Source organism: Pelophylax lessonae (genome assembly GCF_965119305.1).
Source record: "Pelophylax lessonae genome assembly, chromosome: 7".
NCBI lineage: Eukaryota > Metazoa > Chordata > Amphibia > Anura > Ranidae > Pelophylax > Pelophylax lessonae.
This window is the reverse complement of record NC_138774.1, coordinates 228,675,954-228,694,935: the sequence shown is the minus strand read 5'-3', so window position 1 is coordinate 228,694,935 and position 18,982 is coordinate 228,675,954. Positions and strand designations below refer to the sequence as shown.

At 45.5% G+C, this 18,982-nt stretch overlaps 2 protein-coding genes across 3 annotated transcripts in view; one reads left to right on the top strand and one right to left on the bottom strand.

Annotated features, from left to right (window-relative positions):
* APEX2 (apurinic/apyrimidinic endodeoxyribonuclease 2) overlaps positions 1-8,406 on the bottom strand; it is a 226,327-nt gene extending 217,921 nt beyond the window's left edge. For both annotated transcript variants that reach the window (XM_082264617.1, XM_082264618.1), the window contains exons 1-3: positions 8,341-8,406; positions 5,027-5,142; positions 3,760-3,843 (exon numbers count right to left, since the gene is read on the bottom strand). In XM_082264617.1, coding sequence (XP_082120743.1) covers positions 3,760-3,843; positions 5,027-5,142; positions 8,341-8,369 — 229 coding nt within the window. In that variant the 5' untranslated portion in view covers positions 8,370-8,406. The remainder of the gene's footprint in view (positions 1-3,759; positions 3,844-5,026; positions 5,143-8,340) is intronic.
* Positions 8,407-12,913: 4,507 nt separating this feature from the next.
* PFKFB1 (6-phosphofructo-2-kinase/fructose-2,6-biphosphatase 1) overlaps positions 12,914-18,982 on the top strand; it is a 141,004-nt gene continuing 134,935 nt past the window's right edge. Inside the window, exon 1 of the mRNA XM_082263671.1 lies at positions 12,914-13,168. Within this exon, the coding sequence (XP_082119797.1) occupies positions 13,123-13,168 (46 nt within the window). The 5' untranslated portion in view covers positions 12,914-13,122. The remainder of the gene's footprint in view (positions 13,169-18,982) is intronic.

The following is an 18,982-nucleotide window of genomic DNA, read 5'->3' as shown; positions in this document are numbered from 1 at the left end:
GAGAGATAGACCCCCAGGCTCACCACTTGATGCTCAGAGTTAAACTGCAACAGCTTACAGCGCTGTCTTGACAAACAGGAAGTCTTTTGGCTGGCTGCCCAGGAAGAAAGGAGGCGGCTCCGCCCCTCTGTACGCCTTCCGGCGCCTCCCCCAAGCTCCACGAGGTGTAGGATCACCTCAAACATGGCCGCCCCCATGCTGGAGACACGAGGCTACGCCAAAATGGCGGCTCGTGCGATCCAGCAAAAAAAATGGCGGCGGCCTAAACTGAATAGCGGTGTGCTGCAGGGCACACAACACTCTCTCTGCATGGGGATATGGCGTGGTTGGCGGTACCGGCCCTGGCGGACCGCGTGGCCATTCGGGAGGCCTGCTAATAGCTGGAGATCTGATTTGGAAGGCAGTCTACATGTCCGTGGCTTCTGACTGGTAGGTAGCTTATACTTAACCCATAAGATTCCCAGAATGCCACAGATTTTAAAACATGTATACAATAGATTGTTAGCTCCCAAGCCAAGCCTCCTGGCTTTTGCACACATAAATCACACTCAAAGTAGGAGGATTTGTGACATGTTATAGGATAGAAAGGACTCTTTCTTACCATACAGAGAGGGGCCCGCGTTCACCACAAAACCCGTCAGGGAAAAAGGGGGAACATACTACTCACCATACCGGAACCAGGCGGGCACCAACTCCTGACAGTACCCCTCTCCACCGGGGCGGGAGGGCTGTCGACCGATACGGACGCCGTGACTCATGGTCTTTGGCGTTTCGGCGAGACGTTTAACTCGCGTGGACAGTCCTTTAATGGGACTTTGTCGCGGCCGACCCAGCGCGGAGCTATGGCCTGCACGCGCTCGTAGGCTGAACTGGGGTGACCACCGGATCTCAACATCCAGCCCGTCGCCCAGTTCAGCTTTCTTGCTTGAAGATCTCACAGGAACACTGGAGAAAAAAGCTGTCTAAAAAAATCCTTTAAGAAAAAAATTCTTGCCAGGACCTAAGATCCCAGCAAGGTATCTAGGTCCTTACTCCTAACTAGACAGAAAATAACTGATTTGCTGAGGCAGAGAGAGAGAGGATATACCCTCTGGGACTGCCCCTAGGGTGTGGCCAGAGCTTTTTAATTTCCTGTCTAGTCCTGCTCCTGCGGAGGTAACATAACCCGAAGGTGGTGTATCACCGAGGACTACGTCTGTCGATGAGCGCTAGAGAAACATCCCTTGTAAAAGAAAAAAGGAGGACAAGGCCTTTTTTAATGTGAGATCTGGTCAAAAAGACCTCACATTTACACTAAAAAAAAAAAAAAAAAAAGTCATTTTATATTTACCAAAAAAAAAAAAAACATAAGGCCGTAAGGCAGAAGTGACGTTTGATGTTGCTCCAGTCCTCAAAGGGCATAGAGTCGAGTGGGGGCCATCTTGCCCTCACTTGACTTCCTGCCCATCGCTCCAGGGGATGGGATTGTTTCCCCCTCTAGCGACAGTTCTGGTAAGCAGGGAAATGACCATAAAATCTGCGCGGGGGGGGGGGGGGGGGTGTACGACACACACACACACCCCTCCCGCTGCCTATAAAAGGGCGAATCCCCAGCCGGGATCACTTTTATTGGACGCCGAATTACGAAAGTGGTTAAAAGCCTATACGCAAATACATTTCTGGGGGGGTAAAAGGCACATTATCGTGCTACTAAAATAAAATATTATAATACAGCTTACCGACTCTTAGATGTGATAGCTGCATTAGTTTTCTTTTTAGGCTTTTTTTCTTCTATTTTCATCCAGTGATACAGCTCAAGTCTTGTTTTTTAAAATAACAAACTCTTCAGTAGAATGTATCAACTCTTCAGTAGAATGTATCATTTTCAGAAATAAGACAAACCATTTAACACTAGCAGGGGTGTTTACAATGATCAGCTTTTGCTGTAACAGATTACAGGGAGTGCAGAATTATTAGGCAAATGAGTATTTTGACCACATCATCCTCTTTATGCATGTTGTCTTACTCCAAGCTGTATAGGCTTGAAAGCCTACTACCAATTAAGCATATTAGGTGATGTGCATCTCTGTAATGAGAAGGGTTGTGGTCTAATGACATCAACACCCTATATCAGGTGTGCATAATTATTAGGTAACTTCCTTTCCTTGGGCAAAATGGGTCAAAAGAAGGACTTGACAGGCTCAGAAAAGTCAAAAATAGTGAGATATCTTGCAGAGGGATGCAGCACTCTTAAAATTGCAAAGCTTCTGAAGCGTGATCATCGAACAATCAAGCATTTCATTCAAAATAGTCAACAGGGTCGCAAGAAGCGTGTGGAAAAACCAAGGCGCAAAATAACAGCCCATGAACTGAGAAAAGTCAAGCGTGCAGCTGCAAAGATGCCACCAGTTTGTCCATATTTCAGAGCTGCAACATCACTGGAGTGCCCAAAAGCACAAGGTGTGCAATACTCAGAGACATGGCCAAGGTAAGAAAGGCTGAAAGACGACCACCACTGAACAAGACACACAAGCTGAAACGTCAAGACTGGGCCAAGAAATATCTCAAGACTGATTTTTCAAAGGTTTTATGGACTGATGAAATGAGAGTGAGTCTTGATGGGCCAGATGGATGGGCCCGTGGCTGGATTGGTAAAGGGCAGAGAGCTCCAGTCCGACTCAGACGCCAGCAAGGTGGAGGTGGAGTACTGGTTTGGGCTGGTATCATCAAAGATGAGCTTGTGGGGCCTTTTCGGGTTGAGGATGGAGTCAAGCTCAACTCCCAGTCCTACTGCCAGTTTCTGGAAGACACATTCTTCAAGCAGTGGTACAGGAAGAAGTCTGCATCCTTCAAGAAAAACATGATTTTCATGCAGGACAATGCTCCATCACACGCGTCCAAGTACTCCACAGCGTGGCTGGCAAGAAAAGGTATAAAAGAAGAAAAGCTAATGACATGGCCTCCTTGTTCACCTGATCCTGAACCCCATTGAGAACCCGTGGTCCATCATCAAATGTGAGATTTACAAGGAGGGAAAACAGTACACCTCTCTGAACAGTGTCTGGGAGGCTGTGGTTGCTGCTGCACGCAATGTTGATGGTGAACAGATCAAAACACTGACAGAATCCATGGATGGCAGGCTTTTGAGTGTCCTTGCAAAGAAAGGTGGCTATATTGGTCACTGATTTGTTTTTGTTTTGTTTTTGAATGTCAGAAATGTATATTTGTGAATGTGGAGATGTTATATTGGTTTCACTGGTAAAAATAAATAATTGAAATGGGTATACTGTATATTTGATTTTTGTTAAGTTGCCTAATAATTATGCACAGTAATAGTCACCTGCACACACAGATATCCCCCTAAAATAGCTAAAAGTAAAAACAAAACTAAAAACTACTTTCAAACATAGTCAGCTTTGATATTAATGAGTTTTTTGGGTTCATTGAGAACACGGTTGTTCAATAATAAAATGAATCCTCAAAAATACTAATTTGCCTAATAATTCTGCACTCCCTGTATAAAGTGTGAGCTGGAGTTTGGCTTCAATTTTAGTGTATCTAAATCTGCTAATACATCAAACACTCCCCTCCCCCCCAGACATACAATGCTGCTGTCCAAAGGTGCCCCCGGTGCTCCTTCATGCAGAGTTGGGACACCAATCTAATGATTAGTAAGCTGCAATAGAATACATTTTTGGTTTTGGAGTTTAATACCGCTTTAAAAAGGAGGGATTTCACTGAAAATGTAAATATACGATGTTGTATAGAAAACTCACCTACCTGAATATCCACTCCTTGCACGGCTGAAGCTAAAGTAGGAATTGTAGCCTTCGATTATGGCAGTAGGTTCATCCAGCAGGTCTCCTAAAGAATCAAATGGTGAAACATTATAACCGTGTGCTGCAGTGAAAATGTAGAAAGGGTTCAATCCCCCCAACTCCTATAAACACATATGCTCTGGTCATGTACAAATAATGGCATCTTCCACCGCTTTTTCAAGTGAGAAAACTGCATATAAAACTTTCTGAATTTCTTGCCTAGGCAAGAATGGTGGAGCCCCCTGGGATTTTCAGGTTAACCACTTGACCGCCAGAAGATTTACCCCACCTTGTGACCAGGCCATTTTTTGCGATACAGCACTTCATTACTTTAACTGACAATTGCACGGTCGTGCAATGCTGTACATAAATACAATTTATTTGGTTCCTTTTTTACCACAAATAGAGCTTTCATTTGGTGGTATTTGATAACCTCTGCCTTTTTTAGTTTTTGCTCTATAAATAAAAGACAATTTTGGAACAAAAAATATATATTTTTTTTTTACTTTTTGCTATAAAACATAGCCAATACAAAAAAAATAAAGTAATCTAATTTCTTCATCAATTTAAGCCAATATGTATTCAGCTACACATTTATGGTAAAAAAAAAAAATCTGAATCAGCATATATTGATTGGTTTGCATTAAAGTTATAGCGTCTACAAACTATGGAATATTTTTATTTATTTTTTACTGGCAATAGCAGCGATAAGCAACTAATAGCAGGACTGCGATATTGCGGCAGACAATGACACATTTTGGGGACAAGTTAAACTAATACAGTGATTAGTGCAAAAAAAAAAAAGAAAAAAGCACTGTACTAATGACACTGGCTGGGAATGGGTTAACAACAGGGGTGATCATAGGGTTAACCGTGTGCCTAGCTGGTGTTTTCTTAGGGAGGGAGAGGTGCTTGTACTATGGGAAGGCATGCTTTGCAGGAACACAAGATCCATACCTTCCCCTACTGACAGAACTGCGATCTACCTTGTATACATAGGTAGACTGCCGTTCTTCCTCTGTACAGAAGGATTGGCAGGTGCTAGCAGTAGTCGAGTCCGTGGTACCCATTGATCAGCTCCTGCTGTGTATGATCAAAGCGGTAACGTGCCGTCAGCGGCACACGTTCGCGCTCCACACACGGAAATGTTGGATCACATAGATATCGGAGCTGGAGTGCAAAGGTTGCCACCCCTACCATGTGCCTACCTCCCCTCCAGGCATGCTTACTTGTTACTTTAGTCTCCTGCAGGCAAATAATGTCTGCATCCAGCGAGTCAAGGATTTCTTTCAGTCCTACCCGAGTTGCCCGAATCCCATTTATATTCCAGCTCACAATCTTCATCCTTAAAAAAAAAAATTGTTATGAATACTGTGCAAGATATTATAGGCTCAGGCCACCCAAAACGGATATATCAGAAAACTGGCAGATGTTAATGGCTTCTCACATTTCCCTTATAAAAAGGCCTTTAACCACTTGGTGTCCAGGGCAATTTCCTTCTCACACATTAAAAGCTGCATTTTTTGGTAGAAAATTACTTAGAACGCCCAAACACTGTATATTTACTGAAAGCAAAGGCCATGGAGAATAAAAACGGGGGCTGTTACAATTTTTGCACAGCAGTTTTTTTTTTTATACTCAAATTTTCCAGAAAAAAATAAATTAAATCGAATTTTACTACACAAAAAACAAATCAATACCCATTTTATTGTACAGGTTTCCCTGTCTCTGGTCTCTCCAATTCCTCCAGTCTTCTGGGTCTTAAGTCAACCCCCTCTTTGGGGCTCCCGCTTCCCCCATATCTAGGCTTCCAGTCTCTCCCCTCCATCTTTGGGGTTTCTGGATCACCCCAGTTTTCAGGGTCTCCCTGTCTCTGGGCTCCCGATCTCCACCTGCCTTTGAGATCTCCAGGTCTTCCTGGTTTCCCTATCCCTGGGCTACCAGTCTCCAGGTTTCCCCCAATCCTCCCACTCCCTGCTCTCACCAGCCTTCAGGGTCTCCCCCAAATCGTCAGGGCTCCCAGTCTCTGGTGTCTCCCAGTCTTTTGGGCACCAAAGGTTTCGGTCTCTTTGCTTTGGTCTCCAGGATAACCCCCAGCGTAATATTCCCCTCGCACACGTTCAAGAAACTGGCTGTTCAGTAATGCAGGGTGTTGTAATGACCATAGGCTGGAAACCATGGATGATCAGAGCGAAGGAAATGCCATCAGCACACCAAGGATTCCTCATAAGGGTCCAAAGCTTTATTTTCATGGTCACATGATGAATATACAGCAACTTTTGGGAGTCACGCAGGGCCCTTTGACCAGGCAAGTGAAATGATAGCTTTAGACCCTTTCGAGGAATCCTTGGTGGGCTGATGACATTTTCTTCAACCCAGTCTTTGGGGTCTCAGGTTTCCCCCCCCCCCCATCTTCAGGGCTCTCTGGTATCCCTGTCTCTGGGCTCCGGGATCTTCCTGGTCTTCAGGGTCTCAGCCCTCCCCCTCCATCTTCAGGGTCTCTCTGGTTACCATGTCTCTGGGCTCCCCCATCTTAGGTACTCCCATTCTGCAGGGCTCCGTCTCCAGGATTTCCCAGGCTTCAGGGTCTCCCCAGTTTCTCTGTCTCTTGGCCGTGGTCTCAAGGATTTCCCCAGTTTTCAGGGTCTCAGTCCCCTCTCCCACCCCAAGGGTTTTTGGCTCACCCCAGTCTTCAGGGTCTCCCCAGTTTTCCTGTCTCTGGGCTTCCAGGCACCAGGTCCCCCCCCCCCCCAGTCTTCGGAGTCTCCCCACAGTCTCTGAGCTCCCCAATCTCAGGTGCTCCCATTCTGCAGGACTCTTATCTCTGGGGCTCCCCAATCTTTAGGGGTTCCAGTCTCTATAATTTTTGGGGCTCCCATTCTCCTGCCTTAGCACTCCCTTTGTTTCTTAGTCTTTGGGGCCCTTTCACAATGAACGGAGTTGGATGAATTTAGAATAGTGATTGACTGATTATCGGCAAAGCCGATATATCGAGGGCCGATATGCACTTTCCCCGATATATCGGAATCGGCCACCAAGGTGACCGATATTGCTGATATTTTGGGAAAGTGCTTGTACGGGAGTGATGCCTGCAGCTAGAGGCATCCATAGCTGACGATCGGCTGTCTTGTAAGCACAACCGATGCAGCTGAGAGGCTGTCATTACAAGGAGCGGGAGGGGACATTCCCCCTCCCATCCCCCCGCAGCTTGCCCGGGTCTCCTGTCCCACCAAGAGACTAGAGCTGCACGATTAATCGTATGAAAATCGCAATCTCGATTCACCCCCCCTGACGATCTAAACCTGACATATGCTCGATTCTTTGCATAGCTGAGGGAGCAGAGAAAACAGCTGTGGAAAACTCCCAGTAACTATAAACAAAATGATTACATTGTATCTTTCCTCCCGCAAACGCCTATCAGCATTAAATCTCCCAGTAACTATAAAAAAATGATTACATTGTATCTTTTCCTTCCCTCTGCCAGGGAGAAAGGAAGTTTAACCTCTTCTGACATTTGTTGCTTGCAAGTTAAAATCATTTTTTTTTGCTAGAAAAGTACTTAGAACCCCCAAACATTTTATGTATTTTTTTTAGCAGAGACCCTACAGAATAAAATGGCGATTGTTGTAATATTTTATGTCACACTGTATTTGTGCAGCAGTCTTTCAAACGCAATTAATAAACTTTAATGAATAAAAAAAAAAAAAAACGGAACAGTAAAGTTATCCCAATTTTTTTTTTGTTACACAGAGAATCGTGATCTTTATTCAAAGCTAAAAAATCGTGATTCTCATTTTTGGCCAGAATTGTGCAGCTCTACAAGAGACCCGAGCAACCAGCCTGCATGGCCGCCGAAGACCCGATCAAAGCATTTGGCTCCGATCGGGTCTTCATGTAAAAACCCGTAAGTGAAGCCACGACATCTCTTCCGGGTACTGGCGCCAGATTAAAAAAAAATGACAGCATTCAAAACAGCCAAACTTGGCGCTTTGAATGCTTTTAAGTGCAGAGGAGGGGTTTGGGGTCTTTTAGACCCCCAGATCCCTCCACAAGAGTACCTGTCAAGTGTTAAAAGAAAAAAAATGTTACGCATTGGCCAAAATATCGGTAATGAAAAGCCGATATCGGTCAGTCAATTATTTTGAACTGCACAACGCCATAGACAGCCCAACATTAAGGTAATCTATGGGCGTATTTCACATCATTGCAGCACAGTTCAGAAAGCAGTAGAGCCGGCTGCATTTTCCACACTGTAAACGCAGGGAACGCGATACAAACGCACCGCTCCCCTTTAACCTATGCCCAAAAACATACCGAAAATGCACAGCAAAACGCACGCAGGCGCAAAATCCATGTACACTGTGCATGTGTACAGTACACATGCAGGTAAAACACACAGATATGTGCAGATCCTGGTGTGAATGGGCCCTTGGTCTCCCCAGGTAATAATAATCCAAACCATCACACTGCCCAGTATATGACCTAGTCAGCTCCCTCTACACAGAGGGATTGTGGGTAATATGTAGTAAGGTACATCACACACCTACAGCTCTTCCCCCTTTCCACCGACATTCTCACTGCAAGCACGTCATTGCCGTATTCTGCCCTGCTTTCTATTTCCCGCTCACACAGAACTGACAGAGACACAGCCGCTCGGCGCGGAGAATTCACGTCATCACCGGGGGGGGGGGAGGGAAGAGCAGCAATGACAGTAAGAACGCGTGTCTGAAGAAGAGGGCGGAGTATATACAGGGGCGGGGTAATACTGGCAGCAATGACAGAAGGCGCGAGCAATAGACCTACGTCTATTGAGAGGGAGGGGAGGAGCGTTCCTGGCAGCAATAACAGAAGGCGCGAATAATAGGAGAGACAGCGTGATAGGGGCGGGGCGCTGCTGACAGAAGGAGGCACCTGTTTGCAAGAGAGGGGAGGAGTATAGTGATAAGGGGCGCCCCGCCTGTCTTCCAATGTCTGGAGGGTAAACACAGCCCAGGCCAGCACACGTGCTCCTCCTGTTATTGCTGCCAGGATAACCCCGCCCCTATCACTATACTCCTCCCCTACAGACATGTACTCTCAATGTCATTGCTGCTAGGATCGCCCCGTAGATCTTTGAATGACATTGAAAATATATGTCTGTAGGGGAGGAGTATAGTGATAGGGGCGGGGTGCTCCTGGCAGCAATGACATTGAGAGTATATGTCTGTAGGGGAGGAGTATAGTGATGGGGGCGGGGCGATCCTGGCAGCAAGGATATTGAGAGTATATGTCTGTAGGGGAGGAGCGTTCCTGGCAGCAATAACAGAATGCGCGAATAATAGGAGAGACAGCGTGATAGGGGCGGGGCGCTCCTGGCAGCAATGACATTGAGAGTATATGTCTGTAGGGGAGGAGTATAGTGATGGGGGCGGGGCGATCCTGGCAGCAATGACATTGAGAGTATATGTCTGTAGGGGAGGAGTATAGTGATGGGGGCGGGGCGATCCTGGCAGCAATGACATTGAGAGTATATGTCTGTAGGGGAGGAGAATATTGATATGGGCGGAGCGATCCTGACAGCAATGACATTGAGAATATATGTCTGTAGGGGAGGAGTATAGTAATGGGGCGGGGCGATCCTGACAGCAATGACATTGAGAGTATATGTCTGTAGGAGAGGAGTATAGTGATGGGAGGGGGGCGGGGCGATCCTGGCAGCAAGGATATTGAGAGTATATGTCTGTAGGGGAGGAGTATAGTGATAGGGGCGGGGCGATCCTGACAGCAATGACATTGAGAGTATATGTCTGTAGGGGAGGAGTATAGTGATAGGGGCGGGGCGATCCTGACAGCAAGGATATTGAGAGTATATGTCTGTAGGGGAGGAGTATAGTGATAGGGGCGGGGCGATACTGACAGCAAGGATATTGAGAGTATATTTCTGTAGGGGAGGAGTATAGTGATAGGGGCGGGGTTATCCTGGCAGCAATAACAGGAGGAGCACGTGTGCTGGCCTGGGCTGTGTTTACCCTTCAGACATTGGAAGGATGAGTGGAAGAAATCCTTGTCACAGTTGTCACACACTGACTGTCAGGGGGAGGCACATGTTTCGGTTGTCACATATTATTAACCACTTCAGTACCGGGCACCTTCTCCCCCTTCCTGCCCAGGCCAATCTGCAGCTTTCAGCGCTCTCACACTTTATTGACAATTGCGCGGCGGTCATGTAACACTGTACCCAAATGGCATTTTTAGCGTTTTTTTCACACAAATAGAGCTTTCTTTTGCTGGTATTTCACCAGTTCCGGATTGCCCGCCACAGATATACTGCGGCAAGCAGCCCCCTCCTGCGCCAACATTCGTAGGGGTACGTCAGCCGTGCGCCTGGTGCTGGGGGCGCACTCCCACCCCCACTAGGCAGTGCGGATGCCGAACCACAGGACCGGCGGCCTCGATTGCCACCTGACACCCGCGAATCCGCGATCGCTCCCTGCTGAGAGAGAAGGAGGGTCGGATGTTGTAAACACAGCTGACCGTTGTTCTCTCTGAAATGATCACAGAGCCCCTGTGATCCTTCTATATTATTATTATTATTATACATGATTTATATAGTGCCAACAGTTTGCGCAGCGCTTTACAATTTGAGGGAAGACAATACAGTTACAATACAGTTCAATACAGGAGGAACTAGAGGGCCCTGCTCGTAGAGCTTACAATCTAATAGGGAGGTTTTCTATATAGGATCAGAGGTCTCTATAGTCATTTCACAAGCCACGCCCCCCCCCACAGTTAAAATCACTCCCCTAGGCTCACTTTTAACCCATTGATTACCCCTAGGTTAAACCCTTCACTGCCAGTGTCATTAGTACAGTGACAGTGCATATTTATAGCACTGATTACTGTAGTAATGTCACTGGTCCCCCCCAAAAGTGTCAGTTAGGGGTCCGATCTGTCCACCGCAATGTCGCAGTCGCTAAAAATCGCAGATTGCCGCCATTACTAGTAAAAAAAATAAATAATAAAAATGACATAAATCTTTCCCCTAGTTAGTAGACGTGATAACTTTTGCGCAAACCAATAAAACACGCTGATTGCGATTTTTTTTACCAAAAATATGTAGCAGAGAACAAATTGGCCTAAAAGGATGAAAAAAATGTGATTTTTAAATTTTTTTGGGTAATGTTATATAGCAGAATGTGAAAAATATTTTTTGTTTTCAGAATTGTCGCTCTTTTTGTGGTGTGGTGGATCTCCTTTCAGAGGCATTTGAAATGTCACCTCCATAGCAGGGCAGGGAATGCCCTTGCTGCAAGTGATTGGCCTGTACAGGTGGCAGCTTCTTGGCAGGTTCAGATCCTAGTCGGAACAAGCCCTGGCTCATCACTAGCAGTGTGTGCTAACATGGCCACTGGCCATGTTGATTTGCAACTCGGGGGTGGTAAAACCACGGCTAAACCAGCCCCTTAACCACAGATGTAAAGGAGGCCTCAAATTTGACATGTCAAGTTAAAATGGCCACCACTGTGTGAACTCACCCATGAAAACCTGGAGATAGGCAGTCAGGAGGTAGTAAAAACATAAATCGTCGGCCTGTTTTTACCACCCCTCTGCCTCATGTGCAAAACAAGGCCTCAAACATGACATACTGAGTTCAAATAGCCAGCCACAGAAATAGGAACTCACCCTTGCAGCCACCCTGGTAATTTAGAAGTGAGCAGTCTGCGGGGTGGTAAAAATGCAGATCAATGGCCTGTTTTTACTGCCCCTTGGCTGCACGTGTACACGAGGCCTCAAATGTGACATGCTGAGTTTATCATGGCCGACCACAGCATAATGAGCTCATCCTTGTAACCACCTTGTAAATTTAGAGGTGGGCAGTTGGGGGTGAAAAAAATGAAGGTCTTTTTTTACCACCCCTTGGCCAGGCATGTAAAAGTGGCCTTAAACACAACGCCAAACAGCCTAAAACTGCTAGCTTTGACCGTTTGCTGCCAAGCAGTCAGGTGGGCAGTCAGGAGGTGGGAAAAACATGGAACAGTGGCCTGTTTTTACCACCCCCTCGGCCTCATGTGTAAACAAGGCCACAACAGCTGGCCACAGCAATATGAACTCACCCTTGCCGGTATCCTGGTCATTTGGAGGTGGGCAGTTAGGAGAATTATGAACTCACCCATGCAGCTGCCCTGTAAATTGGAAAATGAGCAGTTGGGGTGGTAAAAATACAGATCAATGGCCTGTTTTTACTGCCCCTCGGCCAAGCAAGCAAGGCCTATGGTATGCTGAGTAAAAACTGCTGGCTGTAGCAATATAAACTCACCCTTGTGGCCGCCGTGATAAATTGGTCAGTCAGGAGGTGGTAAAAACAAAGATCAGTGGCTCTTTTTTTACCACCCCTCGGCTGCACATGTAAATAAGGCCTCATACACGACATTCTGAGATAAACAATTGCTGACAATATAAACACATCTTTGTAAATTTGGGGGTGGGCAGTTGTGAGCATTATGTATGTAAATTTGAAAATGAGCAGTTGGGGGGGGGGGGTTGTAAAATTTCAGATTAATGGCCCGTTTTTACCTCCCCTTGGCCCCACATGTACACAAGGCCTCAAACATGATATGCTGAGTTCTAATTGCTGGCTGCAGTAATATGAACTCTCCCTTGGGCCTGCCATGTAAATGTGGAGGTGGGTCATCAGAGGGGGGGGGGGGGGGGTTGGCTTTGGCAGCGGTGGATCAATTGCTTAATTTTACCGCCCCAGTGTGCAGGAAGCCCCAAAAGATGTCCTCAAAGATAATCCTTTCTGGGGACACCAAAGGCCTCCATTCTATGACTCTGAATGGTTAACACTCAATCTTCCAGCAATCAATCACCGCCTGGCTCTAATGACCGCATCCTGGGCTCCACTCACTTCTCCAAGGTCAGGGGGGGTGTACTGACTTTCTGCACACCCCTCCATGGCCTACCCAGGCCTGCCGCCTCCTTTCATTCTCCCATTGCCATCATCTATATATATTACAGCTGGCCTGTCCTGGAGGAGTGTAATCCCAGCCGGCTCTATCAGTGTACAGGGGGGGGCGCTCTCATACCTGGCCTCTAACACTCTCATCCCCTCTAATGTGTTGTAAATCAGCTGTGTCCTGGGATTGCTGTGGTGTCAGCGGCTCACTTGAGGATTAAAGAGTGGAGCAGCACAGCAGGTGCCGGGGGAATATATTAAGCTGCAGTCAGTAAAGACAGAAAGGGCAAGGGCTGCTTTTATTTATATTCCTGCTTGGTAAAGCTGACCTTTCCCACCGCTCAACGAGCTGCTGGCTGCTTCTGCCTGAGGTCATATGCACAGAACACAATGGAGGGCAACCACAGAATACTGGACAAGGCCTCCAGGATCCCAGGTGAGTCACCCCAGGGGTGAGCCTGTCTGTGCATGGGGGAGTCCCAATCTTCTCTATGCTGCTGTCATTATTACTAGGTCTGCTGAGCAATGAACTGTCTGTGCTACCTCTACTAACCAGCTAGTGTCTCCCTTTTTCTATTACAACTAGCAGTACAACCAGGTTGGGTGCTAAAAGGATTTTGCAAATGCACATGGAATGGGAGGAAAAAATAAATAAATTCAGCAAGTTATAATCCTGAATAACTGTCACTTAGTGCCGGTTCACATTAGTGCGATCACTGAGATCGCATGTAATTCGGAGCGCACTGCTCCTAAATTTACATGCGATCTCTGTGCGGTGAAAATTCAGCCATACAGTTTGTATGGCTAAATTCGCACCGCAATCGCACCTAACACACACAGGACCCTTTTTTTTTTTTTGTCCACAACAGAATCGGATCGCATGGTGGTTCACACTAGTGCGATCCGATTCTGTGCGAACTTACAGATAGCACTGCGATATGCGATCTGATCTGGGGGTGTTGTTAACTTTTAATTGACACCCCCAGCGTATCGCATATGGCAGTGTGAACTGCCAGGGGTGCGGATGCGATGCGAGAACACGCAGTATATTCGCAGCTTCCCGCATCGCAGAAATGTGAACCTACACTAACATAGCATTTCGGTTTTAGAAAAGCTGCAGTTATAGGTGACTACAAGGAACTTTTAAGATAATAAATATTGATTTAGTATTAAAAGCTTAAAAGTATACCTAATTTTTGAATGCATTTAAAAAAAAAAAATGTAATTGGACTTATTTTGTATTTTCATTTTTATAGTATATACTTATTAAAAAAAAAAAAAAAAGTGTGTGTGTGTATATAGCTGCCCTTTTAGTTATAAACTTAAGATGTTGTTTTATATGAAGATGTTGTTTTATATGTTAATGTGTAACTAAAGGCAGCACATGTACTATATGAAAATAAAATGTGTTAATCAGGCAACATATCCAAAGTACACAATATAAAAAAGTTATTAATGCTTTAGTTGTTAAAGTTTATAATTTAGGCATATATATTATTATTATTATTATTATTATTATTATTATTATTACAAACCAGTCTACAGTATATTACGCACGCGCTCTTCAACTATGACTGTAGCCAAAACAAACCTTAATGCCTGCATGCAGTTGTGCGACTTTGCCATGTGTTAGTAAAACTGTATCGCCTATCATTTGAAGAAAAAGAAAGCTCTGTGTGTGTGTGTGTGTGTAAACTAGAAGAAAACACAGGCGCCACTCTAAGTGCAGTAACTTGAAACTTTTTTATTTGGATAAACCGCTAGATAGGGGGGTACTCACAAAAGGGATGATTAAAACGGCTCATAAAACACACTCCGGTAAGTGATATTTATTCCCCGTTGTGCGCCAGTTATTTTATTTTTGGTGTGTGTGTGTGTATGTGTATAATATTTATATAATTTTATAAGAATCGCCCAGTAAACACATGTATATTCTTTGCAAATGGGGAGAGAAAAATAAAAACAAAGGTTAGTAGACTATTTCCTGTGCTGGACAAATTTTGTTTTTCAAATAACAGAAAATATTGTATTTGGCCACTAGATGGCGCTAAATATCAAAGGACATTCCTGATGGTAATTTACGCCATCTACTGGCCAAATACAGTATTTTTCATTTTAAATCCAATGGAAAACATTAGTCCAGTACAGGAACTGGCCTAGTGTCATGTTTTTTTTTTTTTTTTTTTTGTTTTTTTTTTACCGTTCGCACTTTCACTGGGTGGATTGCTATGCTTACTCCACTCAGCCAGGAGATGGTGCTTCCGCCCCATAGTCCAGTAGTAGATTGTTCCTTGGTGTCCTCACATCTAGTGCACGGCTATGGACCATTAGTACAGAAGACCAATGGCGACCAATGGGGGGAGGAGAAGACTCTGCGGAGACTGGTCTAGCAGCATGAAGGAGCGGGAAAGTTGTTCTTCTGTGTCCATAGACCTAAGGCTTTGTCTACATATGTTGGCAGTAAAAACCAGGCATCTGAACCAAAGTTTTAATCCTGCTGTACACACGACATGGCTGTGATGCTATGCCTATGCTTTGCAGCCGTGGCAAAACTTGCAGAATGCCGCTTTCGTTGGGATTTACCGCCGCTGAACATAACTACTGCAGTGCTGTGGGGCCACACCACAATTGCGTGCAATTCACATGATGGTGGTAAAGCAAATACGGTCTTAAATAAGGCAGTGAGGAGACGTATTGCCTCCTCCTCACTGAACACCTCCAAAAAGCGATCTGAGCATGGAATGGTTTTCTAGGGTAGCGGTAGTCCCTGCTACACATAATGTAGTAAACTCTGAACTTTGATTTTTTATCTACAAGTAGGCTCATAATAAAAAAGCTTCCCTGTATGTAAAATGGTGCACGTTTAGGAGGTATTCCAGTGAGCAGCAGCCCATGAGATGACCGATGCATGCACTCTGAAGGAACCGCATACCTCCTGGTGTTCCTTTAGAGCTCTGTGCCATGGCTTTGACTCCTGAGCAGTGCCATGGCTTTGACTCCTGAGCATATGCTTAGGAGTGACGTCACCGTGGCTCTGCCATTTAAGTGGAACCTGGAAGGAAGACTGGGTGAAGATGGAAGCCTCTAGAGGGCTTTGTTTCAGTGTTTACTACCACTTTAATCACTTGCCGACCAGCAGCCGCAGATATACAGCGGCAGGTTCCCGCCAAGTTCTGTACTCATACGGCGCTTCGTGGGGACGCATGCCCCCAGTCGCCAGCAGGGAAGCTGATCCGGGCACCCGCGATCGCTCCCTGTAGAGACAGCAGGCCATTGTTCTGTCAGCAATATTTCTATTTAGGAACACAGGTCCCTGTGTTGATTCCATAAGCCCACCCCCCCCCCCACAGTTGGAAAACACCCTCTAGGCAAACATTTAACCCTTTGATCGCCCCTGGTGTTAACCCCTTCCCTGCCAGTGTCATTAGTACAGTAACAGTGCAAATTTTTTTTATCGTTGAATACTTATTAATGTCACTGGTCCCCCCCCCCAGTGTCAAATGTCAGTTAGGTGTCCGATCTGTCTGCCGCAATGTCGCAGTCCTGCTAAAAGTCGCTGATCGCCGCCATTACTAGTAGAAATAAACAAATAAAATGACAATTCTTTCCCCTAGTTTGTAGACGCGATAACTTTTGCGCAAACCAATCAATATACCCTTATTGGGATTTTTTTTTACCAAAAATGTAGCGTAATAATTTTTTTTTAGAATTGTCTTTTTTTTTTTTTTTATTTTTGTTCATAGCGCAAATAAAGAAAAATCGCACAGGTGATCAATTACCACCAACAGAAGGCTCTATTTGTGGGGGAAAAAAGACATCCATTTTATTTCGGTACTGTGTCGAACGACCCCACAATTTTCCATTCACCACTTGCCGACTGCCGCACGACTATTTACGTCGGCAGTCAGCCCCTCACAGGCAGAGCGACGTAGTACTACGTCGCTAGCCTGTGAGGGTCTAGGGAGCGAGCGCGGTCACGGACCCCCCCCCCCCCCCGGTCACTCGGCGATCGTCGGTGCAGAGGGAGAAAGGCAGGCGGCTGATGTAAACACAGCCGCCTGTCATTCTCCCCTGTGTAGAAACAGTGATCATACGGTTCTACTATGTAGGACCGTTGATCACTGTTCCTACACCTCAAGCCACAGCCAATCCCAGTTAGAATCACGCCCCTAGGGACACAACCCCTCCCTCTCAAAAAAGTTAACCCCTTCACTGCCAGTGTCATTTTACAGTAACCGTGCATATGTATAGCACTGATTACTGTAGAAATGTCACTGGTAACGTCAAAAATGTCAGTCAAGGGTCCGATCTGTCCGCCGCAATGTCACAGTACCGCAAAAAAAATTGCAGATCGCCGCCATTACGCGTTAAAAAAAAATGACAAAAATCTTTCCCTTTGTTAGTAAACGCGATAACTTTTGCGCAAACCAATCAAAATACGCTTTTTGCATTTTTTTTTTTATTTTATTTTATTTTTTTTACCAAACATATGTAGCATAAAACAAATTGGCCGAAAATGTTAAAATCTTGATTTTTACATTTTTTTTTGGGGGGGGGGGGGAGGAATTTCATATAAAAAATGTGAAAAATATTGTTATTTTTGCAAAATTGACGTTTTTTTGGTTTATAGCGCATGATCAAAAAATCGCACAGGTGATCAAATACCGCCAAAAGAAAGCTCTGTTTGTGGGAAAAAAAGGACGTCCATTTCGTTTGGGTACAGCTTTGCACGACCGCGCAATTGTCCGTTAAAGTAACGCAGTGCCGAATCGCAAAATAGGCCCTGGTCAGGAAGTGGGTAAAATCTTCCGGGGCTTAAGTGGTTAAAGTAACGCAGTACCGAATCGCAAAAAAAGGGCCTGGTCATTAAGGGGGCAAATCCTTCCAGTCCAGAACTGGTTTATGTGGGTAGTACATATGGGCCCCACTGTGCACTCCCCCACTGCTGCACACATTGGTCTGGTAGTTCATTTCCCAGCACCCTCTGCTAGCCATCATTTCTGTCCCTTACTCCACGCTGTTTCATAAAGTATCTGTTCATTATAAATCCCTTCCACAACTATACTTTCTTTTTATTTTTTGTTACGTCGTAGCTCCCTCGCCAGCCGTTCCTCTCCATATTGCTACTGTTGCACAAATGGACTTCCAAAAGTTACAATGTATTCCTCTCCCTCATGCTGCATATTCCTCTTGGCATATCTGTTACAGATGTTCTTATTTACACTTGTGGCTGTCATCGCTGCTCCTCCTCTTTTTGGAGGCATTTGACAGGCGGCTCAGAGGTGCTTTAGCTCAGATGACTGTTTTAACCCTGGGAAGGCCACAGCACTGTACTACAACCGTGTGTATTGCATGCAGTTGCAGTGGAGTCTCATTCACTTGAATAGGATGCGTTTGGCGGTGGTTGTACTTCCCACCAAATGTCAACTGAGTTTTTTTTTTTTTTTTTCTGTGAGCGCACAAAGCTGACTCCAGTGCAATGAAAAAAATTAGTACACAAGTCCACAGGGTAACACATGGTCCTTCTGCTATAATGGGACCCTAGCCCTGAACCCATGGAGCGCAAAACTCCTGAGACAGTACTCTTGGCCCACCAGGTGGACCCTATTCTTTGGGAGGTAGACCTGGCCTTGGCAGGCCTAAGTACTAGATGAGGCTCCCCTAAGAGACCCTATGGGAGAACCTCACCAAAGGGCCATGTGAACCCCCCCCCCCCCTCTGCAAAATACTCAACGTGCCTCTCCACAAATAGCTTAGGGTGTCTACCACTTTAGATTTACAGAAGAGGTCTAACTGCTAGAATTACTGCCCTCAATCTACCATTCGTGGTGATGCCTCACATGCATGGTGCAACTGCTGCTTACATATGAGATCAATGCTTGCGTTCGCCATTGCGTGCTAGCACAGGGGGGGGGGGGGGAGAGAATCATCAAATTTTTGTTTTAATTGTTTACTGTGCTTTAATTTTGACTTTTTATTTTTTTTGTTCTTACAGGGAATGTAAACACCCTTATGGTAGCAATAGGGAAGGACAGGTACTCCTTCTTCTACTTTAGATCTCTCCTCTGCCCTTTAAAGCATCTGACCACACCAAGATGGGTGTGATGAGATGCTTTCTCAATTTCCCAATGGCGCGGTTTATATCTGGCAAAACCGAAGTCGTAAAAAGCTCGTTGATTCCGGTCTCTGATCAGCTCTATGGTCAGCTGGCAGACCCACAGGCTGCGTTTTCGGGTTCCCCAATGGGACA